Source organism: Bactrocera latifrons, unplaced genomic scaffold (assembly GCF_001853355.1).
Source record: "Bactrocera latifrons isolate USDA-ARS-PBARC rearing strain unplaced genomic scaffold, ASM185335v1 scaffold_327, whole genome shotgun sequence".
Taxonomy (NCBI): Eukaryota; Metazoa; Arthropoda; class Insecta; order Diptera; family Tephritidae; genus Bactrocera; species Bactrocera latifrons.
In genome coordinates this window covers 92,187-114,711 of record NW_017536930.1, presented here as the reverse complement: position 1 = coordinate 114,711, position 22,525 = coordinate 92,187, and the positions used below count along the sequence as shown (strand labels likewise).

At 36.2% G+C, this 22,525-nt stretch overlaps 1 protein-coding gene across 1 annotated transcript in view; it reads right to left on the bottom strand.

Moving 5' to 3' along the window:
• LOC108971139 (phosphoenolpyruvate carboxykinase [GTP]-like) overlaps positions 1–18,590 on the bottom strand; it is a 33,700-nt gene extending 15,110 nt beyond the window's left edge. The window contains exon 1 of the mRNA XM_018937000.1: positions 18,122–18,590. Within this exon, the coding sequence (XP_018792545.1) occupies positions 18,122–18,159 (38 nt within the window). The 5' untranslated portion in view covers positions 18,160–18,590. The remainder of the gene's footprint in view (positions 1–18,121) is intronic.
• Positions 18,591–22,525: the final 3,935 nt, after the last annotated feature.

The following is a 22,525-nucleotide window of genomic DNA, read 5'->3' as shown; positions in this document are numbered from 1 at the left end:
TATCTTGATTTGAAATTGATTTGTACTTGCATACATATCTGCCGGATAGATGCGTATGAAAGTTTTAAATGATAAGAGCTGTGATTTACATATATTATTATTGTAATATATTATGTTTTTAGGATATTACGATAATGTTTCATATAATATATATACATGCATACGAAATTATATAATATTATCAATGATAAGAAATATTTAAAAAGTAGCTTTTATTTGGACATTAACTGCAAATATTACCATGAAAATAGCATATTTTAATAATATTCTTATCAATTTTGCATGAATTCACGAAAATTCGCAAAATGATATTCATATCAATTGATATGATTGCATGTAAACGTATAAAAATATAAGCAAACSAGTAACATATGTACATCTGTAATAGCAATGTATACTTCTGAGCATAATTTTCATTCAATGCTCAGCTCGGTTCACTCATTTCTGTTAAAAATTCTCCTTCTCAGCCATAAGTGGTGAAATCCACTAATAGAATTGTGTTAGCTCTTGACAGTTCACAGTTGAACCTTCTCTATATTATACGCTTTTACTATCAAGCGAGTCCCATTGACCAACCCTTCATATGTATTAAGATTGCGGATTAACATCACAACTGTTCCAACCTTAAGCCTTAACTCATGAGGCGCTACTCCACTGAAATTAAGGGAGTTTAGAAATTCTGTAGGGAATCTAACATGCTCTTGAGGATCTTCAGAAACGACAGTATCCACGCTATAATATACCCTTTCTTCACCGGGCAACATATTTACTATTTCGCTATTTATTATCGTACAGTGATAATTTTTTGGACACAAAATTGCCCGATCCTTCAAATGGTTTTGACTAATAACACCAGACTGAGGGTGAAATACCCAATCCACTAAATTTTCATTTAGCAAAATTATCTCTTCTGGTATATTGATTTTCGACTCTGGAGAGAGCTCTCGACCTTCTCCAACACGCAAAAGAAAACTGTTATATACGGATTCTTTAGAACGCATATTCGTTGAGAGTTTGAGGCACCTAAAAATTTTCCAAACTGAGCACCGTTTCAAACAATTATCAACTATAGCGGCGCGTGAGCTATTGGGCACCACAGGAAGAATTTGCTGAAATCACCACCTAACAAAATAACCTTTCCACCAAAAGGTATTTCATTTTGGTGAATATCACGTAATAATCGATCTAAGCATAGTAATGCAGTCCCAGGAACCATGCTAGCTTCGTCCCATATTATTGGTGTAAAACATTTGGTTGCTTTACCGAGGGTGCTATCTGGCTTAATTAGAGAAGCAGAAGATTCAGTCAAAGGTATTGGAAATTTGAATATATTACGTGCCGTTCTTCCGCCAGGAAACAAAATAGAGACCTGTCCAAGCCACGGATATTACCTTCTGTCTGAGGCTACGAATATAGTGAATAATACTCTTAAATCCGTAAAAAAAAGTTTTGCCAGAGCCGTCAGGACCATCAACAAAGAATGCCTTTACGACATCGTTGCTACTGAAAATTGAATGGGTTATAGTGGTCGAATATAATCTTTTGCTCATGACTTAGCTGTTCCTTTAGTGTTTGCGCGTATAATACTTCATCATCTATATTATAATTCTTCATCTGCAGATAACCCAAAGTCTTTTAAAGATGTGTTATGTGATCGGAAAATGTGACTAATATTTTTCAATGCTCGCTGGTGTTTTCTGAATTATTTCTTAAAAAATCTTCACAAAGATGCAATTAAAAAATTTCTCCAGAGCTCTATTGGTGAGGTTGGTTCTCCAAATATGCAAATCATTGCAAACATACGTCTCAGTTGCACAGGCATTTTAAAGACAGATGCTTCTTCAAGTGCAGCGGTCCACTCTGTGTCATCCGCTAGCAACTTTCTCTTTACTGCTGAATCCCAATAAGAAGAGAGATGTTCCCTGTTCACGGTTAATATATCTGAATACGACCTGGGTCCTTTTAACGAAGTAAGCAAAAAACGTAAAGCAAAGAGTTCCCGATTTTTTGGATCGACTGTATAAATTCTACCAATTGCATTACTCGGACGTTTTCATCTTTGCCATGAGCGCGACGCATCTTGCCAAGTATAGTACTCAGGAATTTGATAATACAACAAAGTATTCGCAAATGGATCTATCGCATTCAATTTAAAATATCGCATTAAAATATAGCATTATCATCACGAAAATAACTATTTTGTGAGTCTGGAAGGTGAACGGCTAGAGCTTTTACCATGTGCGACTTTTCTTGCATTGAAAATTCCAAAAGCCTCCAACAGGCTTCAGGGGCGATAACATATCGAGCGTCTATAAATGTAGATACATATTTCATCATGATTATCCACGCGATCAATTGGGTGTTCAATAATTTGAACTGTTGCGCAATCATACCCTTTGTAAATATACATATTTGAGGAGGTATTTAACTCTTTTTATCTATGAACATACATATTTCGACATTAATATGGGCACTGTATTTCAATTAAATATTTATTGGCACGAACAACTATTTTATTTCCATCATTGCGGCGGCGATATTGAGGATAGCCCTTAACGTTTGAAAGCGTATTAGCATGAAAAGTTTTCGGATAGTTTTTGGAGCAAATTCCCGTATCAGTCATGCAGGGCGATGATGGATTAAGTACTCCACATGGGCCATGAATCATACATTTTGAGACTATTTCCTACAACTCAGGCTCTGCCTCCTTATAAGGAATCTCCGCGCAAACAATTAGATCAATCAATTTCAGAAGGCTCGCGAATAACATCTTCTTCATGAAGTGCTACTAAGATGTGGGCATGTAGTAGACCCTGTTTTTGAAACTCAATGACATTTAGGTAGTATCACCTTTCCAAACACATTCCTCTGGGAAATATCTTTCATATTCTCATTGAGCTTCTGCTTAATACCCCGGGCTATCAGTTCTGGACGCATTTCCGGTCCCTGGTATCTCTCAATATTCTGAATGACTTCTGGCCATTGTGGGTTGCATGTAAAAGTTATGAAAAGCGATTTTCTAATCATAGCCATAGCATCCTGGTAATGCATGTTCATATTTCGAGGGGAGCCAACAAAACTTGAAGGAAGTACAACTATACGACCAGGAGAACACTTTCCATGTTTGCACCAGCATATGTTTCAACACGTAGCTGTTTCTGATGAGTTCGCAGAAATGCCAGACGTGCTCCTTCAATTCTGACATATTGGTCAACTAAATACTGTTGCCAAAGTTTACCAGACGCATGAAGCAAGCTGAAGCCTTCTCTTATCGCCATACGGTAAGCAACAAACTGCAGTTGGGTTAATTTAAATCTACATTCCGTTCGATGACTCTGTTCATGCGGAAGAGTTTCATTATATCCTAACTCGCCATAAGGAAACAAAAGCGGATATACTAATGGATAACACAACCTATGAAGCGTTGAGACAAATAATAAATTCTGCATATCCGATTTCCGTGAAAATATTCGCAAATTTCGATTTCCAGGTGGTTCACCATCCTCTGCTGTGAAAACGGATTTCTGAGCAGTTTGGCAAATTGTAACGTCGATCAGCGCTGTTAAAAAGTAGCATGCTAATTCGGAGAGCATTGCGATTTTCTTCTCTGGCCCTCTGCTCCTCTTCGCGTTCAACCTGCGCCATATGCTTATACTCATTTGCCAAGGGGTTAATATTTGAAAGCATTTCGTGGTTTGAATTATGTTGTGCCCTTATATCAGTTGTTTGATCCGTGTCAAGAATAAACAGCTGGGCGTAGGAGGATTCTGAAGGATGATCTGCATGCAAATGACCTACCTTATGATATATTGATCCATGTATTCGGAAGAAATATGGTCCGCGCCCTGTAGGTTCCGAAATTTTCGCTTCGAATGATGCAAAAGCAAACGAACTATTTAGCTGCCGAATATTCTCCAAATAGTGTCCCCGCCAAGAGCTCAAACCATTTTCTAACATAGCTTTCAAAAACTCAGGTACACGTAATTCTTGAAGTTTAAATTAAATATTAGCACAATAATAGTGGGATTCTGTAACCAGTCTCTAGTCTCTATTTGAGCCATTTTGTGGTAAAATCTCAATTTGTGACTAGTTACTATTCACTAAACAGTCTCTAGCTTTAGTCTCAAAATATTGCCTCAAATTTGAGAGCTGGTAGTTAGCAAGTCACAAAACCAAAAAGAACTCTTGTCTGCCATTTTGAATATACTGAATAGAGATCACCATAAATATTAATCGATTGTCGTTTTTTTATATTTTGTAAGCAACTCAAACACGAAAAGATTAAAAATAAATAAATTTTACATACATTTCGTTAGTATTATGAAACAAAGCCAACATATATTTTTATTGATAATTATGTTTTTTGACTATGTTATAGAAAATTTAATATTTGTTATCGACATATTTATTTTCATTCAAGTATAAAAACATCTCTGAATAATGAAATATAATAGAGTTTGTGACTATCACTTGCAGAATAGCAAAATCGTCTCAAGTCTCAAAAGTTGTCTCTGTCGAATTTAGAGACTGGATACTGTATCACAGTACAGAATCGCATGGTAAGTATGTATATAATTCGCTGGTAATAGCCGCCTTGACTTTTGGAAGAAAACTGAATTGACTCAAAGCTTACCTAACGCAATAACACTTCTAATCAAAATAACGACGACAATAATATTTCTGTTAGATTTTGCACTTGCGTCCTCGCCCATATACATAGATAGCGCCTTAGTGCATGCATATATATGTATGTACCATATGTATGTACAATTCATACAACTACGCAGTGCACATGCCAAAGCAAACATTTATAATTTGTAATATTCGTTATTCTCTTGTCATTTTGCTACCGAGCAGGCAACATTGTTGTTGTTAGATTTCGCACTATGTGGGTGTGTATGTATGTAACGAAAGCAAATGACAGAAAGATTTGTAATTATTTGTTCTCTTACATACATATATGCTCTTTTCTGTAGAAGCGCTGCTTATATTAGCTTAATGTAAAAATTGAAGAACTTTAAACGCAAATATATCAAAAGTGGTTTAATGAATTTAAAATCTGTAAAATTTGTGCAAAGTTTCTGATCGCAAACTTTAATTAGATGTACTATTTGTCTCTGTACGTTTTGTAGATCTCTTAGAATAATATATCGATTCCCTATTATCTTTTAAAGACTTGGAACATAAAAGGCATTACATGGTACCAAAGGCATTTAGAATCATAAAATATTTCTCGCAGGTCATATTTGGTTTTACGCGATGTTAATTCATTGTTGGCACGACAACGACTGAACGGTAGAGCGTAAGCATACGTGTGAAGTTAGTTTGCAAAATTTTGCTAAGAAATGCCGACCACTGGTGTAAATGCGCTTGTCAGAGTGCACTTGATCGTATTATGCGAGCGGAGAGAGAAGCGAAGTATGAACCGTTAGGTACTTCTAATGTGTGGAATACAATGCTGGCGACAAACTGTAAACGATATTTGTCAAATATTAAAATACACACGTTCTTATGGACGGACCTATTTTGACAGCTGCACGACTACACGACTGCAGGCCGATAGTTGTCTTTCTCGCTAACTTCAATTTAATCCTATATTTGCCAACGACAGTAGAGTTGACAGTAGAATGGAAGATAGAGAGATGAGGTAGAGTGTTTTTTTTTTTTTTTTGTGTTTTTTACGAGGAAGCATCGAAAGCCTGGGCCCCATGTCAGTGTGGAACTTTAATCCGAAATAAACCTCCAACCGTCCTGTACCGTTCCCCCGGTACCACCGTCAAGTATTACGTCGGGAGGATGGTTGAGTGACACTCATGCGTACGTGATGGTCCAAATACATTCAGTTACAAGTTGCATTTACTTGTCCCCACCTCTTTTGGTCTGATAACCCCCCTTGTACATTGTTCGACACCAACCCTTCCCGTCACGTCAATAAATAAATAAATAAACAGCTCTCTTCTCCGCCGCTGTTCGCTAGCACGTTGGGATTTCATAACCCTGGCTGCCACTTCGCAAGCAGTTTTCCAATTCTCTACTGATTCGACCATTTGGTTTACCAAGTTATCAGGAGTTGGGTCTACACTGAACGCATTTTTTAAGTGATGCCTCTCATGTTTATATTTCGGGTAATAGAAGAATGTGTGTTCTGAATTTTGGACGGTATCGCCTCCGCAATAATCGCATGCGTCGTTATTTTCGTGTCCGAAGCGTTTCAAATATGCTTTGAAGCAGCCATGTCCTGTGAGTATTTGTGTTAGGTGGAAATCTACTTCGCCGTGCGGTCTGTTTAGCCATGTTTCAACGTTGGGGATCAGTGGGAATGTCCACCGCCCATTTTCGCTTTCCTGCCAGCGTTTTTGCCAGTGGTTCTTGAATTTCTTTGGCCGAGAGGTCTAAAGGGTGATTATTAGATTATTAGGGCAGCGTCTTCCGATACTGTGTGGAACGCAGAGCATACTCTCAGCGCGCAAGTGGCATGTATAGAAAAAAGGCCACGACGATAAGATTTTGTTTCGAGAGCTTTTTCCAAAATCTGGACGCCGTACAGCGCGACTGAATTTAATACACCAGCTAAAAGGCGTCTTCTAATTTGCTTTGGTCTGCGGGTATTTAGCATTAACCGGGTCAAGGCTCTGCACACTTTAGTAGCCTTTTCGCATGTGTACTCCAGGTGTTCCTTAAAGGATATCCTTGCGTGAAGGATGATTCCCAAGTACTTAATTGCCGGTTGTGTAGTGATGTTTACACCCTTTATGCTGAACGTGGTAACTTCCCGAACTTTTCTGCCAGTAATGAGTACCGCCTCGGTCTTGCTCTCTGCTAGGTTCAGTCCGTTAGTTTCTAGCCAATCGCTTATTAACGTTATTGTCCTGTTGGTTATCGTGACTATTTCGTGTATGTGCTTTGCTATAACCATAACGGCGATATCGTCTGCGAACCCAATGATGTGTACGTTTTCCGGTACTTTGAGTCGCAGCACTCCGTCATACATTACATTCCAAAGGAAGGGCCCGAGTGCAGATCCTTGTGGCATTCCCCCGGAGATTTTGTATTTTTTGTAGCCCTGATTTATGTTATAGCATAGGGTCCTATCGTTGAAGTAACTGACTATCAGGTTGTAGAGATATGTCGGTACAGTGAAGTTTTTCAACGCTCTTAGTATACTTGGCCATGATGCCGTGTTGAAGGCATTTTTGACATCGAGGGTTGCAACCATACAGTATTTGATGTTGCCACCTTTCCATCTTTTCCCCCTAATGCCATTTTCCGCCAGTGTCTTCACTAGGGTCACCGCTGCGATTGTTGATCTTGCCTTCCTAAATCCAAATTGGTTTGGGGATAAACCGCCGGTGTCGTCAATGGCCTTACTTAAGATAAATGATCCGCTCAAGAATTTTCCCCGCTGAGTCTAACATGCAGAATGGTTGGTAGTGGGACGGGTCTGTCAGAGGTTTGTTAGGTTTTGGCAACAATATTGGCAATTTTCCAAATTGTTGGGAAACAGCCATCCAGCATGCATAAATTGAAAAGTGCTTTAAATGGGTCTATGTTCCTAACAATCGCGGTTTTAAGAGCTATATTTGGGATGCCATCGCTGGCCTCTATAACCTCTTCGTTCGTTACTTCTGGTATCAACTCTCTTTGTTGCACCATCGCGATCTCTCGAGGTAGTTGGGGTCGGGTCGGGAAAAGGACTGAAACAATTCTGTCAGGGGTTGTAGCGGAAGTTGGCATTTGACCTCGAATGCGTAGTTTCCCCATCACGGTCTTGTGTGCGAGCCCCCATACATTGTTTTCAGCATCGTCACAGAGTTTGAGAAAACATTCCTGTTTACTCTTTTTGATAGCCTGTTTCAGGAACTTTCTCTTGGCCTTGAAACTTGCTTGTAGATATGAGTCGTTCCACCAGTAAACGGGAGGGTAATGATTGCGCCGTGGAAGCTTCGACATTGATATGTCGCATACACTCTTAATGCGGCTCATAATCAATGAAGTCGCCTGGTTAAGCGACCGCAAGTTGTCAGGCAGGGTGGCGGGTCAAAGGCTTCTTCGAAGAGGTCTGGGTCGAATGAATTGGGTCGCCATGAACGTCTTGTTAGAGTCTGTAAATGGAGCCGTGTTTGCGGAGCATTTACCTCAAATATAATGGCATAGTGATCGCTGAAAGTGTACTGATCTCTAATGTGCCATTGCGATCTACGAACTAAGCTTGAGTTTACGAAAGTAAGATCTATCACTGATTGTCGGCCGCCTTTGTTGAACGTGCATTGGTTCCTTGAGTTGAGTAGCTCAAGATCAAGGGAAACAAAAGCTTCTAGTAAGGCTTTGTCCCTACTATTAGTTCTTTTGCATCCCCATTCAATAGCCCAGACATTAAAATCGCCGGCTATTAGTTCTATAATATTCTTAAATTCTTCATCATTGATGCTGGGGGGTAAATAGCAACTGCAAATATGTGTGTCGCTAACTTTAGCTCGAACAAATCCGTTAAAATAGCATATAGACTCCAGTTGAGGGAAGCTAGGGTTACATTTCCATACCGCCGCCTCATTTTTGGTGTCACATAACCAATTTACACTCCGCCCGGTTTTGTATGGTTCGCTGAGTAATGCCAAGTCGATTTGCTTTTCAACGATCGTCTGTTTTAGCAGGTCCTGTGCCGCTTTACAATGGTTGAGGTTGAGTTGTAATAATCTCATACGTCCTGTTGTGCTGCCTTCTTATATACCGGACACCTGATGCTTCCAGTGGAATGCTCAGGTTCTTTGGATCCTGCCTTCAGGCAGAGTAGACATTTCGGCTTATTGGTGCAGTCCTTGGCCTGATGTTCATCTTCTGCACATAATAGACCTATCCTCGTTTTTGCACACTTTCGCTGTGTGTCTATAGTCAAGACACCTGAAGCATCGCTGTGGCTGCCTATGTTTTCGGATACGGCAGATTACCCACCCGACTTTCAGCTTTCTACTTTGTAGTATCTGAGCGCAGTTTGAGTGTGTCCGTAAGCCTTTCTTATGCCCTTAATTGCTGCGATCGTCAACTCCTTTGCAGAGCATAGAGAACCTCTTTCATCTGGTGACTTCATCCAAGTCTTTACACTCAAGTAGGATCTCCAGGGTCACCAAGGCATTGCTTCATATTTTCGTGCGAGTCGGTTGGTATCATGAGGTAGAGTGGTGATGCCACTAATATGTAAAATGTAAAATTACTCAAAGCTCTAACAAACATGACGTTATTTTACAAATAAAAGCATAAAATAGCTCTATTATGTCATTTGTAATAACAGTTGATAATTTAAAACAAATAAATTTACTATTTACTTATTTTTTGCTTACAAATTTCACTGTGAACAAAATATTAAAATTTCATTGAAGTGCAAGGTATTAGTATAGCCACAAGTACATGTACATGCAAAATCGACAACTGCGTTGTTTTGTGTACATGCCGGGCATTGTTATGTTGCTGCCCTCTTACAAACGTTTATGTAGTAGGATTCACAACGCCATTTTCAGTTCACTGTCGGGCTGCTGCAGTCCTTCGCGAGCATTGTGTTCCGCACATAAGGCAGTGGTCGGCATGAGAGGATCTGTCACTGTCTTGCCCAGTAGCCCAGTGAGAAATTGGAATTAAAATTAACCAAATTTTATAAGCATGCTCGACAATACAAGATGCAGAGCTAAATAGAAAAGGTATAAACAACATACGAGGATATCATTGGCTCAACAACCGCACCGTTAGTTCTGCCTTCTCCTGATTGGATAAGGAAGCGAAGTGGCTAGATCTTCTGTTCACACGTCACTGTTGATAGTTTAAACTTCGAAGTCGTAGATAATTTCGTCTATATTGGAACCAGTATTAATACCAACTTAAATGTCAGTCTCGAATTCCAACTCAGAATCATTCTTACCAACAGGTGCTACGTTGGACTGAGCTGGCAATTCAAAAGTAAGGTTCTCTAGCGAGGAATAAAGACTAAACTCTGAAGGCCCCTCATCATTCCCGTCCTGTAAGTTGGTGCGGAACAATGACATCAAGTGATGAGTCGGTCTTAGGAGTGTCCAAGAGAAAGTTTTCTAGTCCTTTGACGCTTTGGCAACTTCGAATTCCATAATAAAAAATGTATATTTAAACTAAGGGAAATCTGCTCTATAATTTCTTCATACCTCTAATGATGATAAATTTAGATGGATTTTAGAATATCATCCCCGATTTCGGAGTTACTAATTGGTTTGAGCTGAAAGACGCCGTTAAATATATAAATACATGCACATTTACATAAGTATGTATAAATAGTTTTCGCTGATTTATACATAGTTCAAATTTGCATTTAAAGTTGAAAAATTCACCAATTCAGTTTAACATTGGATTCTTAATGAGTTTTTCAACTTCTGTTATCTTCTTTCACACATAAACAATTATTTACATACATATTTTAGTTTTTGTTCATTCGGTTTATTCACACAATAACAAAATCTTTGTACCATATCAACTAACAGGTATTGCTCTATTTTTTTTGTGCCATCGAAAGAAAGTAATAAATAATAAAGAATATACCCAAAATACATCTATGTATATTAAAAATAGAAAAACCTTTATGTTATCAAATAGAACATGGTTGGTTCTTCCGATGCTGCAAACGAAACGAGAAGAAACAGTTTTATTGACCGATCCAATTCGTTTTATTATTACCGATTTGCATTATCTTTATTTATTTATTGAATCTGCATTTTGCTTTAAAAGCCTAACAATAAGTTATAATATCTTAAAATTTAAAAACTAGACAAACTCAAGAAAGTGACTGAGATGTTTTGGTGATACGATACTCCTTAGTACGCAGGCATGGCTCTTCTTCGCAGGAATGTACCAAAGGGTTTGGGTGATCTCGGAGTTTAGATATATGTATGTAAATATATTTAATTCTGCTGTCTTCTATTTCTTTATTTACCATAGAAATACCAAGGTCTGTATATTTTCGTGACGCATGTATCATGGTGAACACGTGATTGTTCTAAGCATTTTTTGTTCGAATCTTTGTATTACATCAATATTATTTGCACAGGTCGTACCCCAAAGTTGAATGCCATACATCCAAATCGGCTTTAAGGCCGCATTATATAAAAACATTTTGTTGTCTCGGTTAAGTTTGGAGTTTTTATTTAAAATCCAATTTTAATTTGCAGCTCTTATCTTCTATGAATATCAAGATAAGTTACTTCATTCGTTTGAGGCACTAAAATATTGTTAATTTTTACTGCCGGTCACATTTTTGCTCTTAGCGATGACGTAACATGCTTACACTTTTACGCCATTTGGCTCGCGATTCTTCAACAGACATTAAGTGTTCGGCTAATATTCCTGATGCGATTATGTGGCATTTGTTACGGCTCACTAAAGCTGCGTCATCCGCAAAAGTTGATGTTAATACATTATTAGCTGTTGGAAGATCTGCTGTATATATGATGTTTGGTGTGGGCCTAAAACACTGCCCTGGGGTACACCAGCCCTTATCTGTCGACATGAAATCTCCCACTTTTACCTTAAATTTTCTATTTYTTAAATAAGCCTCCAATGTTTTATACAATTCTAAAGGTGGAATTTTTTTAATCTTTTATAAAAGACCTTCGTGCCACACCTTATCAAACGCCTGGAGCTACATCTAGAAATATTGCTGAACAGTATTACCTGTGCTCAAATGCGTTCCTTATCTCGTTAGTAATTCTATTTATTTGCTCTATTGTTTTTTTGGGCTTTCAAAAGGGAATTTTGCTTGTTTAAATTTGGGCACAGCTTCTTTATACACATTTCGGTGTTCAATTCTTCCTCACGTTTAAGTGGTTCTTTTAATTTACCATTTCGTAGTACGATTTATCTGCCAGTGGAAGTGGAACGATTTATCTGCCAGTCACGTATTGCACGCCGTTTTTCATTTACAAACATTTCTATTTCTCTATTAGAGATTTTTCTGAAACCAAGCGGCTTATAGTTCATATAATTTTATTAGCACAGGAGAGTGGTCAAAAGATAAATCGGTACATGTATCAACTGCTATGTGTGATTTATCTATATTTTTGATTACAGCAAAATCTGGTATTTTGTTACGATCGGCTTATGTCGGCTTACCAGGAGATATTATGTCAAGGTTATTGTGCCTATTTATAATAGTGTGATACAGTTGTCGTCCCTTCGGATTAATTAGTCATGAGCACCAATACGTGTGTTTTGCATTGTAATCTCCACCTGCTAAAAATATGTAGCCTAATGTTCCAAAAAAGTCTTTAAATGGGATGTCTGTAATATTAAATCGAGGTGAGCAGTAAATGGCCGTCAGGTTTAAGTCCCCGCAGCGATTTTTTTTTGTAGTTATTGTTGTATACGTGGTGATTTAACCGTTTTCTAACCAACACTGCTGCTCCTCTATGTGCCTTTCCATATGGGTGGTTTGTAACATAGAGTCTAAATCCCAGTATAAAGAAATCGTTTTTGTTCGTAAGATGAGTTTCTGACAATGGCATCGATATTATTTTCATCCAGAAATCTAATAAGTTCCAATTTATGTTGGTTAACACCATTAGCATTCCATAAACTAATGTTCAGTACACTCATTTTTACTTAAAAAAGTTTGCAACATTTGGTTTTGTGATTTGATTATCTCTTGCAACATTTTTGCATTGAAGCCATAAATTGTGTTATACATTGGGTAAGGTTGAAATTTATAGTTTCAACGCTTCCATTGGTTGGTTTTGGGGCAATTGCATTTGGGCAGAATTGCCTTTCACCACGTTTGCATAGCTCCCTTGTGTAGCATTGTCTTTCAGATTTACTGGTTTTGAAATATGGGCGGGTATTATATTATATTCAACATTTGGTTACGACGTGCTTGAATGCCCTGTGTCAACTTCTTTTAAATCTTTATATACAGTCCAACCTTGTAGTTACCATTCTGATTTCCTCCACAATTGCTGCATTTTTTATTTAAATTCTCTGTTTTAGGAGTACATTTTGAAGTTGGACGCAGATCACCACACACCACACAGATACTGCGTAGAGTGCAATATGCGTTCGTGTGTCCAGTGACAGTTTGTACTTTGTACTGGACCATTTCTATTATGTGGTTCCTTAAATGTGATTCTGCGATGGAGCAAGTATTTGAAATTATAAATCGGGCACATTTCATTTTACTTTAGTTGGGTAGAATTTGGCATAAATTCTATTTTGAACATTGGTTTTGGTATTTTGTTCCTGTTAAAATATTTACTACTGATTTAGTGCTAAAAGCACCTTATTCCAGTGCTCCTTTAACATTGTTAGAGTCTACCGAATAGTCTATACCTTTTATGACAACAACTAGGCCATTTGAGCTCTTCAGCTGGTAAGAGTAGTAATTCTTGTTAATATTTGAAAAATATTTTACAATATCAATGAAACTTTTTTCAGTGTATGTTTGAATTTTTCTTTCATCTATGTTATCTTATTTCAAGGGCACAATATGAAAATTGTTTGTGCATTTTAATTGCTTATTTTTGAGGCAAGTGCATTTTAGCTGCGCTCACGCAAATATATTAAAGGGATTTCGTCGTTGGACTCTTTACTCAGTAAGTCAAATTTGTTGCCATTTAGGATTTCTTGCTCTTTATCATTTAGCGTGCCTGGTTAGAATTTTTCGGTATTTACCGCTGATTTAACTGGACTAAATTTCCTTTTTACGTTAATATAGCGATCAATACCAGTTTTAACAGACGGTCCTTTTTTTGCTTGGTACATTCTCACCATGCATTTTGTTTTACTTCGCTGTCCGGGTGCTTGCATTTGTTGTTGCCCGATTGCTGTTCTCTGCTGACTGCGCTTGCTTAGTTGCCCTTTCAGTTGTTCGCTGTGATGATGAGTCATCGCCGTTAGTTTTGTTTTTGCCAGAAGTTCTTGTTGTCTCAATAAAGCTAAATAGTCCAGTATTATAGTAAGTTCACCTCGGAATTCGAGATACCCAGCTGTAAGTCTGTAAATATTGTATATTGACACCCTAAAAGTTGTCTCACAACCTACATATAGTAGATACACCCTACCATATATAGGTATTGAGACACAATAAGGAAGAACGTGGCAGAATGGTTAATTCTATGTACTTATTATTGGAGAACATATAATTGCTTATCAAACAGTGGGTAGGAGAATCGAAGGGTAAATTATAGTGATCCCGACAACACTTTTGTAGCATAGGACGGAACACATACTCAAAGGATAGTGTATTATAATTTTGTTTTTTAAGATAATGATTGCAGTCTGTGGAATTTTATTAATATGTTTAATGAATATTTATGGAGAAAATCAATAACAAACACGAGGATCCCTACGTTAATTTTTTGGGGGCAATGAAAAGCATATACATATGAACGTTTTTGTTGTTATTTAATTGAAAAATATTTAATAATCAATCTTAGTAGCCATTTTGTTTATTTGAGATATAAATTAATTTTTTGCTTTCGTTGGCAAAACCAACCAACCAAATTTTTCAACTTTAAATAGAAATATCTTAAGAACTATCAATCAGCCACTATACATACATATGATCTGAGGAGCGTTCTGTTCTATTTTCAAATGATTTTTTATTACTTGTAAAACTAAGTTTTTTTACAATAGTTATTATGAGTCCATTCAAAGAAAAATGCATTCCCACAGTGATTATGAATTTGAACTGTTAATAGAATAAAATATTCTTCACCAATTAAAATTGCAAATAGTTACATACTAACCAAATTACAGCGTTATTTATTTTGCGCAACCCATTTTTAACTATCGCCATCCTGATTCACCCGTGTATTTTCTTAAACAATAAATAGCTGTTTGGCCTTTTTTCTTAGTTTACAAAAACCTCGCTTAATAACATGTGATTTGCATTACAAGAAATTTCAGAAACGATTACTGTTACCTTGCACATTTTACAATTATGAAATCACACGAAGTATATATGATCCAAATTAATTAGAGTGTGTTGATATAAATATGTTAATTTAAAATACTTCCTGATTTTCCTCTTAATTCCTATGTATGTACGTATGTGCAATGCATATATTTTGCATTTTATATTCGTTTTTTGTATAGTGGAGTGCCGTAAGGCATAAAAATAGTAAAACCTCGGAATCCAGGGACTGTCAATGAATCTTTACAAAACTTTGGAAATGTGTTTTTAAAAGTATATAGAAAAATGTTAAAAAAAATTGGTCGATCTCGGTTACAACAATTTTTAACAAAAATTTACTGAAAAATAAGAGGTGAAAGGGGAAAAAATGTTTACAGTAAAGTTTTTAATTTTATATGTAATGAATTATGTTTGCAAAGTAACTTTAATGTTAATTTATTAGATTTTTGTAAAAAATCATAAATTTATCATTAACTATATACATTATTATTCATTATTGTCATCGTCGATCTCGTTGAGGTAGATTGTAGGTAAAGGATTAGTGCAGCTTTCACCATTGCATTCTAAGCAAGCTGCAGTGCAGTTTAATCCACTTTTCCTGCACCCACAAGATGTTCCACATCCTGTTTTGCATGAGCAAAAAATAATTTTCAGTAAAGATTCTGGAGCTGGTCGCTGTATCATTGTTTGCGGTAACAGTATTCCGCATTCATAATTCCAACCCCATTCTTCTGGTGATATTTCTCTTCCGAGCCATGAATTTGTAAAAACACTCTTTTAAAGTGTTCAAAAGCGGCATCTGCAGTAGGTGGTAAAGACGGCAGCTTAACGCAGGTATTTTAGTAGTTGCTTTCAAAAAAGAGTTATATCTTAAGATCCTTTATTTTTTGGGGAGCACCGTATAATGCAAGAGTCCATGCAAACACGTTTTTGCCACGTTGGAAAAAAGCTGACGTCGTGTCACAGCCAGTGAATGCATGTAAGAACAGAATATGCTCTTTACACTTTGCTAATATTTTTTCTAAGCTTTTAGAATAGTACGCTTTTTGCGGTATTTGGCCTTTCAATGGTTTTCGAAAATAAATTTCACAGCCTGGTGGTGAGAGTGCAGTCAATAAAACTAAAACATCGACATCTTCGGAGACTACAGCAATGTTTTCAGATTGCAGATTAACTGCAGGTTTAATTATGAGTCTATCAGCATAAGCTTCTGCTTGGCAAGATAATATTTTATTTTCTGTGAATGTTTCTCGTAGCATATCTATGAGCCTACTCTTAATTTTGGCATTTAATAAAAATTTCTCCTGCGCTATTTTTAGAGGCATGGTTTTATCAAATAATATATCATTACATGCATTTTTTTTAGAACGACGCATTCGTTTGATCGATTTTGTGCAGCTCTTCTTGTAACCATCAAATACGATATAAATGTTATGTCCATAATTGCTATGTAGATATCTGACGTAATGTTGACATATAGTACCGAAATTTTCATCTAATTGCCACTTGCAACTGTGTAGTAACATACCTCCATCAATTACGTAGGAAAATTTTCGTACATCGTTGACATCTTCTGACACTTCTGGGAATAGGTCATAAAATGTAGATTTTGTTGTTTTTCGCAGTTCACCATCTTCAAAAAGAGCAAGAGGATAAGGAGCTATTTCTTAAGTCATGTAGTTTTTAGTTATTCATCAGATTTTTGTAATACGCACATACGCTGAAATAATAATAATGGATCAATTGGAATAATATCATCATCCACTTTGCTTTTGCTAGTGGATGTCAACAAAGGAATAACCTTGTCTTTTCTCAATAATAACGTCTTTAAAAATTTTCCCATTAATTTTCTTCATTATTTGTAGACCTTGCTCAAAAGCTGCGTAGCAATTTACGTTTTCTTTCCCAGTTGCGATAGACATAATGACAACAACATCAGGGAATTTAGAATGTTGAATAAAATATTCTTCCAATTTTTTTACGTCAATTTCGTCCTTTTTGATTCGTGCATCGGTTGAATCAGCGTGTTGATCCATCCGCTATTTCCGCAGAAGCAGCTTTGAGTGTTGATATTCCTCTAGTGACTTTTATAATATCTCCTAGTTCAGAAATTAATTCAGAACTACATCCGATTTTGTCACAAATGAGGCAATCATTACTTATATTACCACTATTCGAATAATAAATACTTACTATTTATGCCACTATTTTCAAACTTTGTAAAACTCAGTAATGTTCAGTTATTAATTTTTATCACGCTCACTGCACAATAATATATATTTTAATTGTAAATAAACAATAATTAGAATTTTTTTTCGGTGCGAACAAGAACAACTATGTACGTATTAAGCCTAGCACGTTGCCAAGTGTACTATTCCGTTAGGGCCCGCATTAACAACGCTCAACAGCTGCTGGGACTGCTAACATGAAGGTAGGGGAGCGGAATAGAGGGCACATTCCTCTTCCCGACCTTCATTTTTGTACCTGCAGCCCCTTAAGAACTAAGATCAAGTTTGTAATAGCTCTTCTTTTTAAAATATAATTTTAAACTACTATAAATCAAAGAAAACTCCAAAAATTAATTATTATTTATAATAATAATTGAACAATTTAGATCGGCCAATTTTTTTTAACGTTTTTCTATATACTATTAAAAACACATTTCCAAAGTTTTGTAAAGATTCATTGACAGTCCTTTAATTCCGAGGTATAAACCTTACGGCGCTCCACTAATAGTACCACATCCATATACATATTCGAAGGTTTTAGCAAAATATACACTGTATATACCATATATTAAAATAGTCGGATTTCGACTTCAAAACTTCCAATGATACAGATATTCCCTACAATGAACTAACAACTAATACATATGAGCCAATTTAACAACTAGTCATCCCGGCTGGGGTACTGTTTATCCTTTTACGCACTAACTTCATCTTGTCAATTAAAGTTGTAAACAAAATGAAAAGATAAAGAATAATTATATTTAACTCTTTAAGTCAAATTATATAACTCTTTATTATAACACTTCATAGCTGGTCCAGCTCCTATAATGCTGGTTGTAAACTTTCACTTTTCAGACTACATTCGATTCTAATTTGACTTTTCACGACAAACAAATTAGCTAAATACAAAAAAACCGTTTGTATGTACATATACATATTTAAATATATTTAAACTATAAATATCCGTATACATACTTACCTGCTGCTCATTAATTTGAATACATTGTTGATAAGCATTTTACTTCTGTTTGCTAAGATTTTGTTTTATCGATTTGGTAGTTTTCGTAGGAGCAATCGTTTATTTCGGACAAAATTAAATTTACATTTTTATTTCCCCTTATTGTAATACCATTAAAGATTTTATTATTTCTCTTACAGCGCCTTATATAACTGTTGTATACATATAAATAGGTTTGGTTTTTTGTTTATACACCACACCTTCGCCTTGAGTTTAAAGATATTTTGTTATTTCCGAGCGATGTGTAGTTAGAAGCGTTTTAGGTTTCGATTTGTTGCCAGATGGTGTGATTCTAAACGGATTATACTATATTTGCTCAACTGTTGAAGAACCACGATGCAGACGTGACAAAGCGTTGCTCGTGCCTAGGCACTATTTTTATTTAGCCTGAACGGTTTGAATCCATAACATCAATACTCTTTGCTGAACTTTATGGCTTCGTTCATCGCATTACCATATAATCATGCATTATCAGTTGTGTCGTTATATGCACTGGTACTTTCATCTTATTAAATTTTTCATAAACATTTTGCGTTTTTTGTTGTATATGGCAGAAGATAAGATAATCCGCACATTTTTGCCTCTTTAGAATTACTTTGCAAACGAATTTACACTGGACAACACAATAGTATTTTATTATTATTTTATTTTTACCTTATCACAAAACAATACAGAAACAAAGGGCTTAGTTAGGGTATAATGAACCATTTTTAATAACAGGTAGAAACTCCCCTTAAATTTGCAATAATAAGTCCAGCGAATGTTTGAAAATCTTTATATTAGGTTGTCAAAAAAGTCTTGCGATATTTTCGCTAGTTGGCGCTGAGAGCGCGTAGTTCTAGTTTTACTCGTCGCTTCGGGTCATGCTATACCTTTTTGGAAAGGTCATTTCACGCGCACGTCGTTCGTGAGTTATAGCGTCGCAAACATGGAGCAAAATAAGGAGAAAATASGGCATATTTTACAGTACTATTACGATAAAGGCAAAAATGCATCTCAAGCTACCAATAAAATTTGTGCAGTTTATGGACCCGATACAGTTTCCATTTCCACTGCACAACGATGGTTTCTACGTTTTCGTTCGTTCTGGTATAGAGGTGGTCGAAGATCCGCCACGCTCCGGAAGGCATGTCGTCGAAAATTTCGATAAAATCGCTGAATTGGTCGAAAGAGACCGGCATAATAGCAGCCGTAGTATCGGTCAAGAGCTGATCATGAGTCATAAAAAAAAAAAATTTATGAACAATTGAAAATTCAATAAAAATACCGCAAGACTTTTTTGACAACCTAATATTAGATATGTATATGGATGCTAGGCGAACTACTGAACTAATTTTATCTATGGACCATTTCATCAATTGGCAACATGGACAGTCACATATTTTTGAATTGATTCTTATATAAAATTGAACGAGGGTTCGAATGAAAAAAAAAATTTAAAAAAAGTTAAGCACAAAAAACTGTTTTTTTGGCACTCAATTTTCTTTTTGGATTCTGAAAATATTTTTATCAGAACTTGAGATTTTTTACATAAAACTGTATAGCTCCAAAGTTTTTGGCACTCAATTTTCTTCTTCGTCTTAATTGGCGTAGACACCGCTTACGCGATTATAGCCGAGTTAACAACAGCGCGCCAGTCGATACTTTTTTTCGCTACATGGCGCCAATTGAATATTCCAAGCGCAGCCAAGTCCTTCTCCACCTGGTCCTTCCAACAGAGTGGAGGTGTTCTTCTTCCTGTGCTTCCCCCGGCGGGTACAGCGTCGGATACTGGAGCTGGAGTCCATTCGGACAACATGACCTAGCCAGCGTAGCCGCTGTCTTTTAATTCGCTGAACTATGTCAATGTCGTCATATATCTCGTACAGTTCATCGAATGCGATATTCGCCGTGGCCAACGCGCAAAAGGACCATAAATCTTTCGCAGAACTTTTCTCTCGAAAATTCGCAACGTGGACCCATCAGTTGTTGTCATCGTCCAAGCCTCTGCACCATAAAACAGGACGGGTATTATGAGTTACTTATAGAGTTTGGTTTTTGTTTGTCGAGAGAGAACTTTGCTTCTCAATTGCCTATTCAGTCCGAAGTAGCATCTCTTGGCAAGAGTTATCCTACGTTGGATTTCCAGGCTGACATTGTTGGTTTTGTTTACGCTGGTTCCAAGATAGACGAAATTATCTACAACTTCAAAGTTATGACTGTCAACAGTGACGTGAGAGCCTAGTCGCGAGTGCAACGACTGTTTGTTTAATGACAGGAGATATTTCGTCTTGCCCTCGTTCACTGCCAGATCCATTTGCTTTGCTTCCTTGTCCAGTCTGGAGAAAGCAGAACTAACCGGGTGTTGAGGCCGATGATATCAATATCAATGTCGAGCTCTGGTCGAAATCCATTAACTTAAGTACATACATATGTATACAGATTTCTGTTTATATTTGGTTAATATTTTATATCTGATCAATTGAGATCAAGATTCAGGATTATTTTATAACAATCCAATTTGTGAATAAATGTCCTTGATTTAAGTTTCGGTGCATTATTTAGTATTTACTAGAAAAGCATTTTTTCCGTATTTTATTAAGATAAGGGAAGTATTAACTTAATTTTACTAATTTTTCGCCTCAAGGACATTCTGTCAAAGAATCAAATGAAACTTAAGGGTTTGTCCAACAATTCCAACAATCGTGGTTATTATTTGATTTTGCCCATTTTCACAGTGTATGAAGAAAATATGTTTTCTCGCCAAGTTTGGTTGAGCTAGTTTCAAAGGTTTGGAAGTCATGTACATTTGATCACTTAGAGGGCGGGGCCACGCTCACTTTGTTTAACTCATAAGTGCTCCTCACTACTTCGATCCCAAGTATTAAATTACAGTTTTTACTAATTTTTACTTAAGCTATATTACCTGGATTTTAATTCATTTCGTCACTCTGACCATTTATATTTAAATAATTCAGTATCCATCTCGATAAGTTTCAGGTAATAATAAAAACCATTAGATGGACAAAACTATTTAACTCTTAGCAGCATGCTGCGAGGATATAAACAACTATCAACTATGCACACTTCCAATGTGAATATTAAATTTACTCAACGATAACCCTAAAGTAAATGAAAACACCACGAGTGGCTTATTAATAAATGTGGTTAAAAAAAAATAAAAAAAAAGTAATTTAAAACTAAAAAACTTGATATTAAAACTGTTGCGAAAGAATTAAACATCCAATATTCGATGAAATCGTGAAAAAATACAATACATTTTTTTCATTTTCTTGACTTACATTTAGGGCCATAAACTTAGACTTAGTTTCATTGCTATATTTTATTCGAAATAAAATTACATACATACATATACTAAAAACATCTTCAAATGAGATATGTGTAGCTGATATTACCTCAATCGAAGATGCAAAACTTAATACAGTTGACGTCGAAAACTTCAACCAGATGCTCGGAGGATTATGAGATTTAAACCAGGGTATAGATCAATTCCAATTTAGCACTAAACAACATAACTTTTAAGAAATTTTTTCTATTTAGTTTCATTAAAATATCACCCACTCTGACAAACCTAAACGGTTTAAATAAAGATGAAAATTGCGGGCAGAGCAAGTGACGTGCGGATTGCATTAGTTTTGACGGTGATCAATATATAAATAAGGCTCGCTGACCGACCGCACAAAACTTGTTAGAAAAACGAAAAATTATTATAAATACTATGGGAGTTGGGGGTAGTACTGACTCGATTTTGTCTCTTTTTGCCAATACTAAATACAATTAACATGCTCATAGAATCCCCAATTATATGGAGCAAAGTCAGCCGTAAAATTCTATAGTTAGTGATACAGGGACTAGAGGAGAGAGATTTGTCCGGTATAAAGTCGGAATATCGAAAATCTTTATAATTGGTGTATGCGGGCTAAGAGAAGTATTGACCTGATTCAAACCATTTTAGACACAAAGACATACAATTATAAGGTAATACATCTTTAAATTTCAGTTGTCTATCTCACACATCGTGATATTTTCGGTAAAGAGTCCACTTTAGGTATTGAGGTTCACATATTCGATACCTTGAGCTTCATGCTATGTCTTAAAGGCACTATTCGTGCAAGGTTTTATCTCGTTATATTAATTGCTTCTTTGTTTTCTTACTGGATTTTGAAATAATCAAATAGCATCTTAAATTGTGTTATATGAAAAGTAGGCGTGCTTATATTCTTTTTAACAGACCATTTTATTATACTCTCGCAACAAAGTTGCTAAAGAGAGTTATAGTTTTGTTCACATAACGGTTGTTTGTAAGTCCTAAAACTAAAAGAGTCAGATATAGGGTTATATATACCAAAGTGATCAGGGTGACGA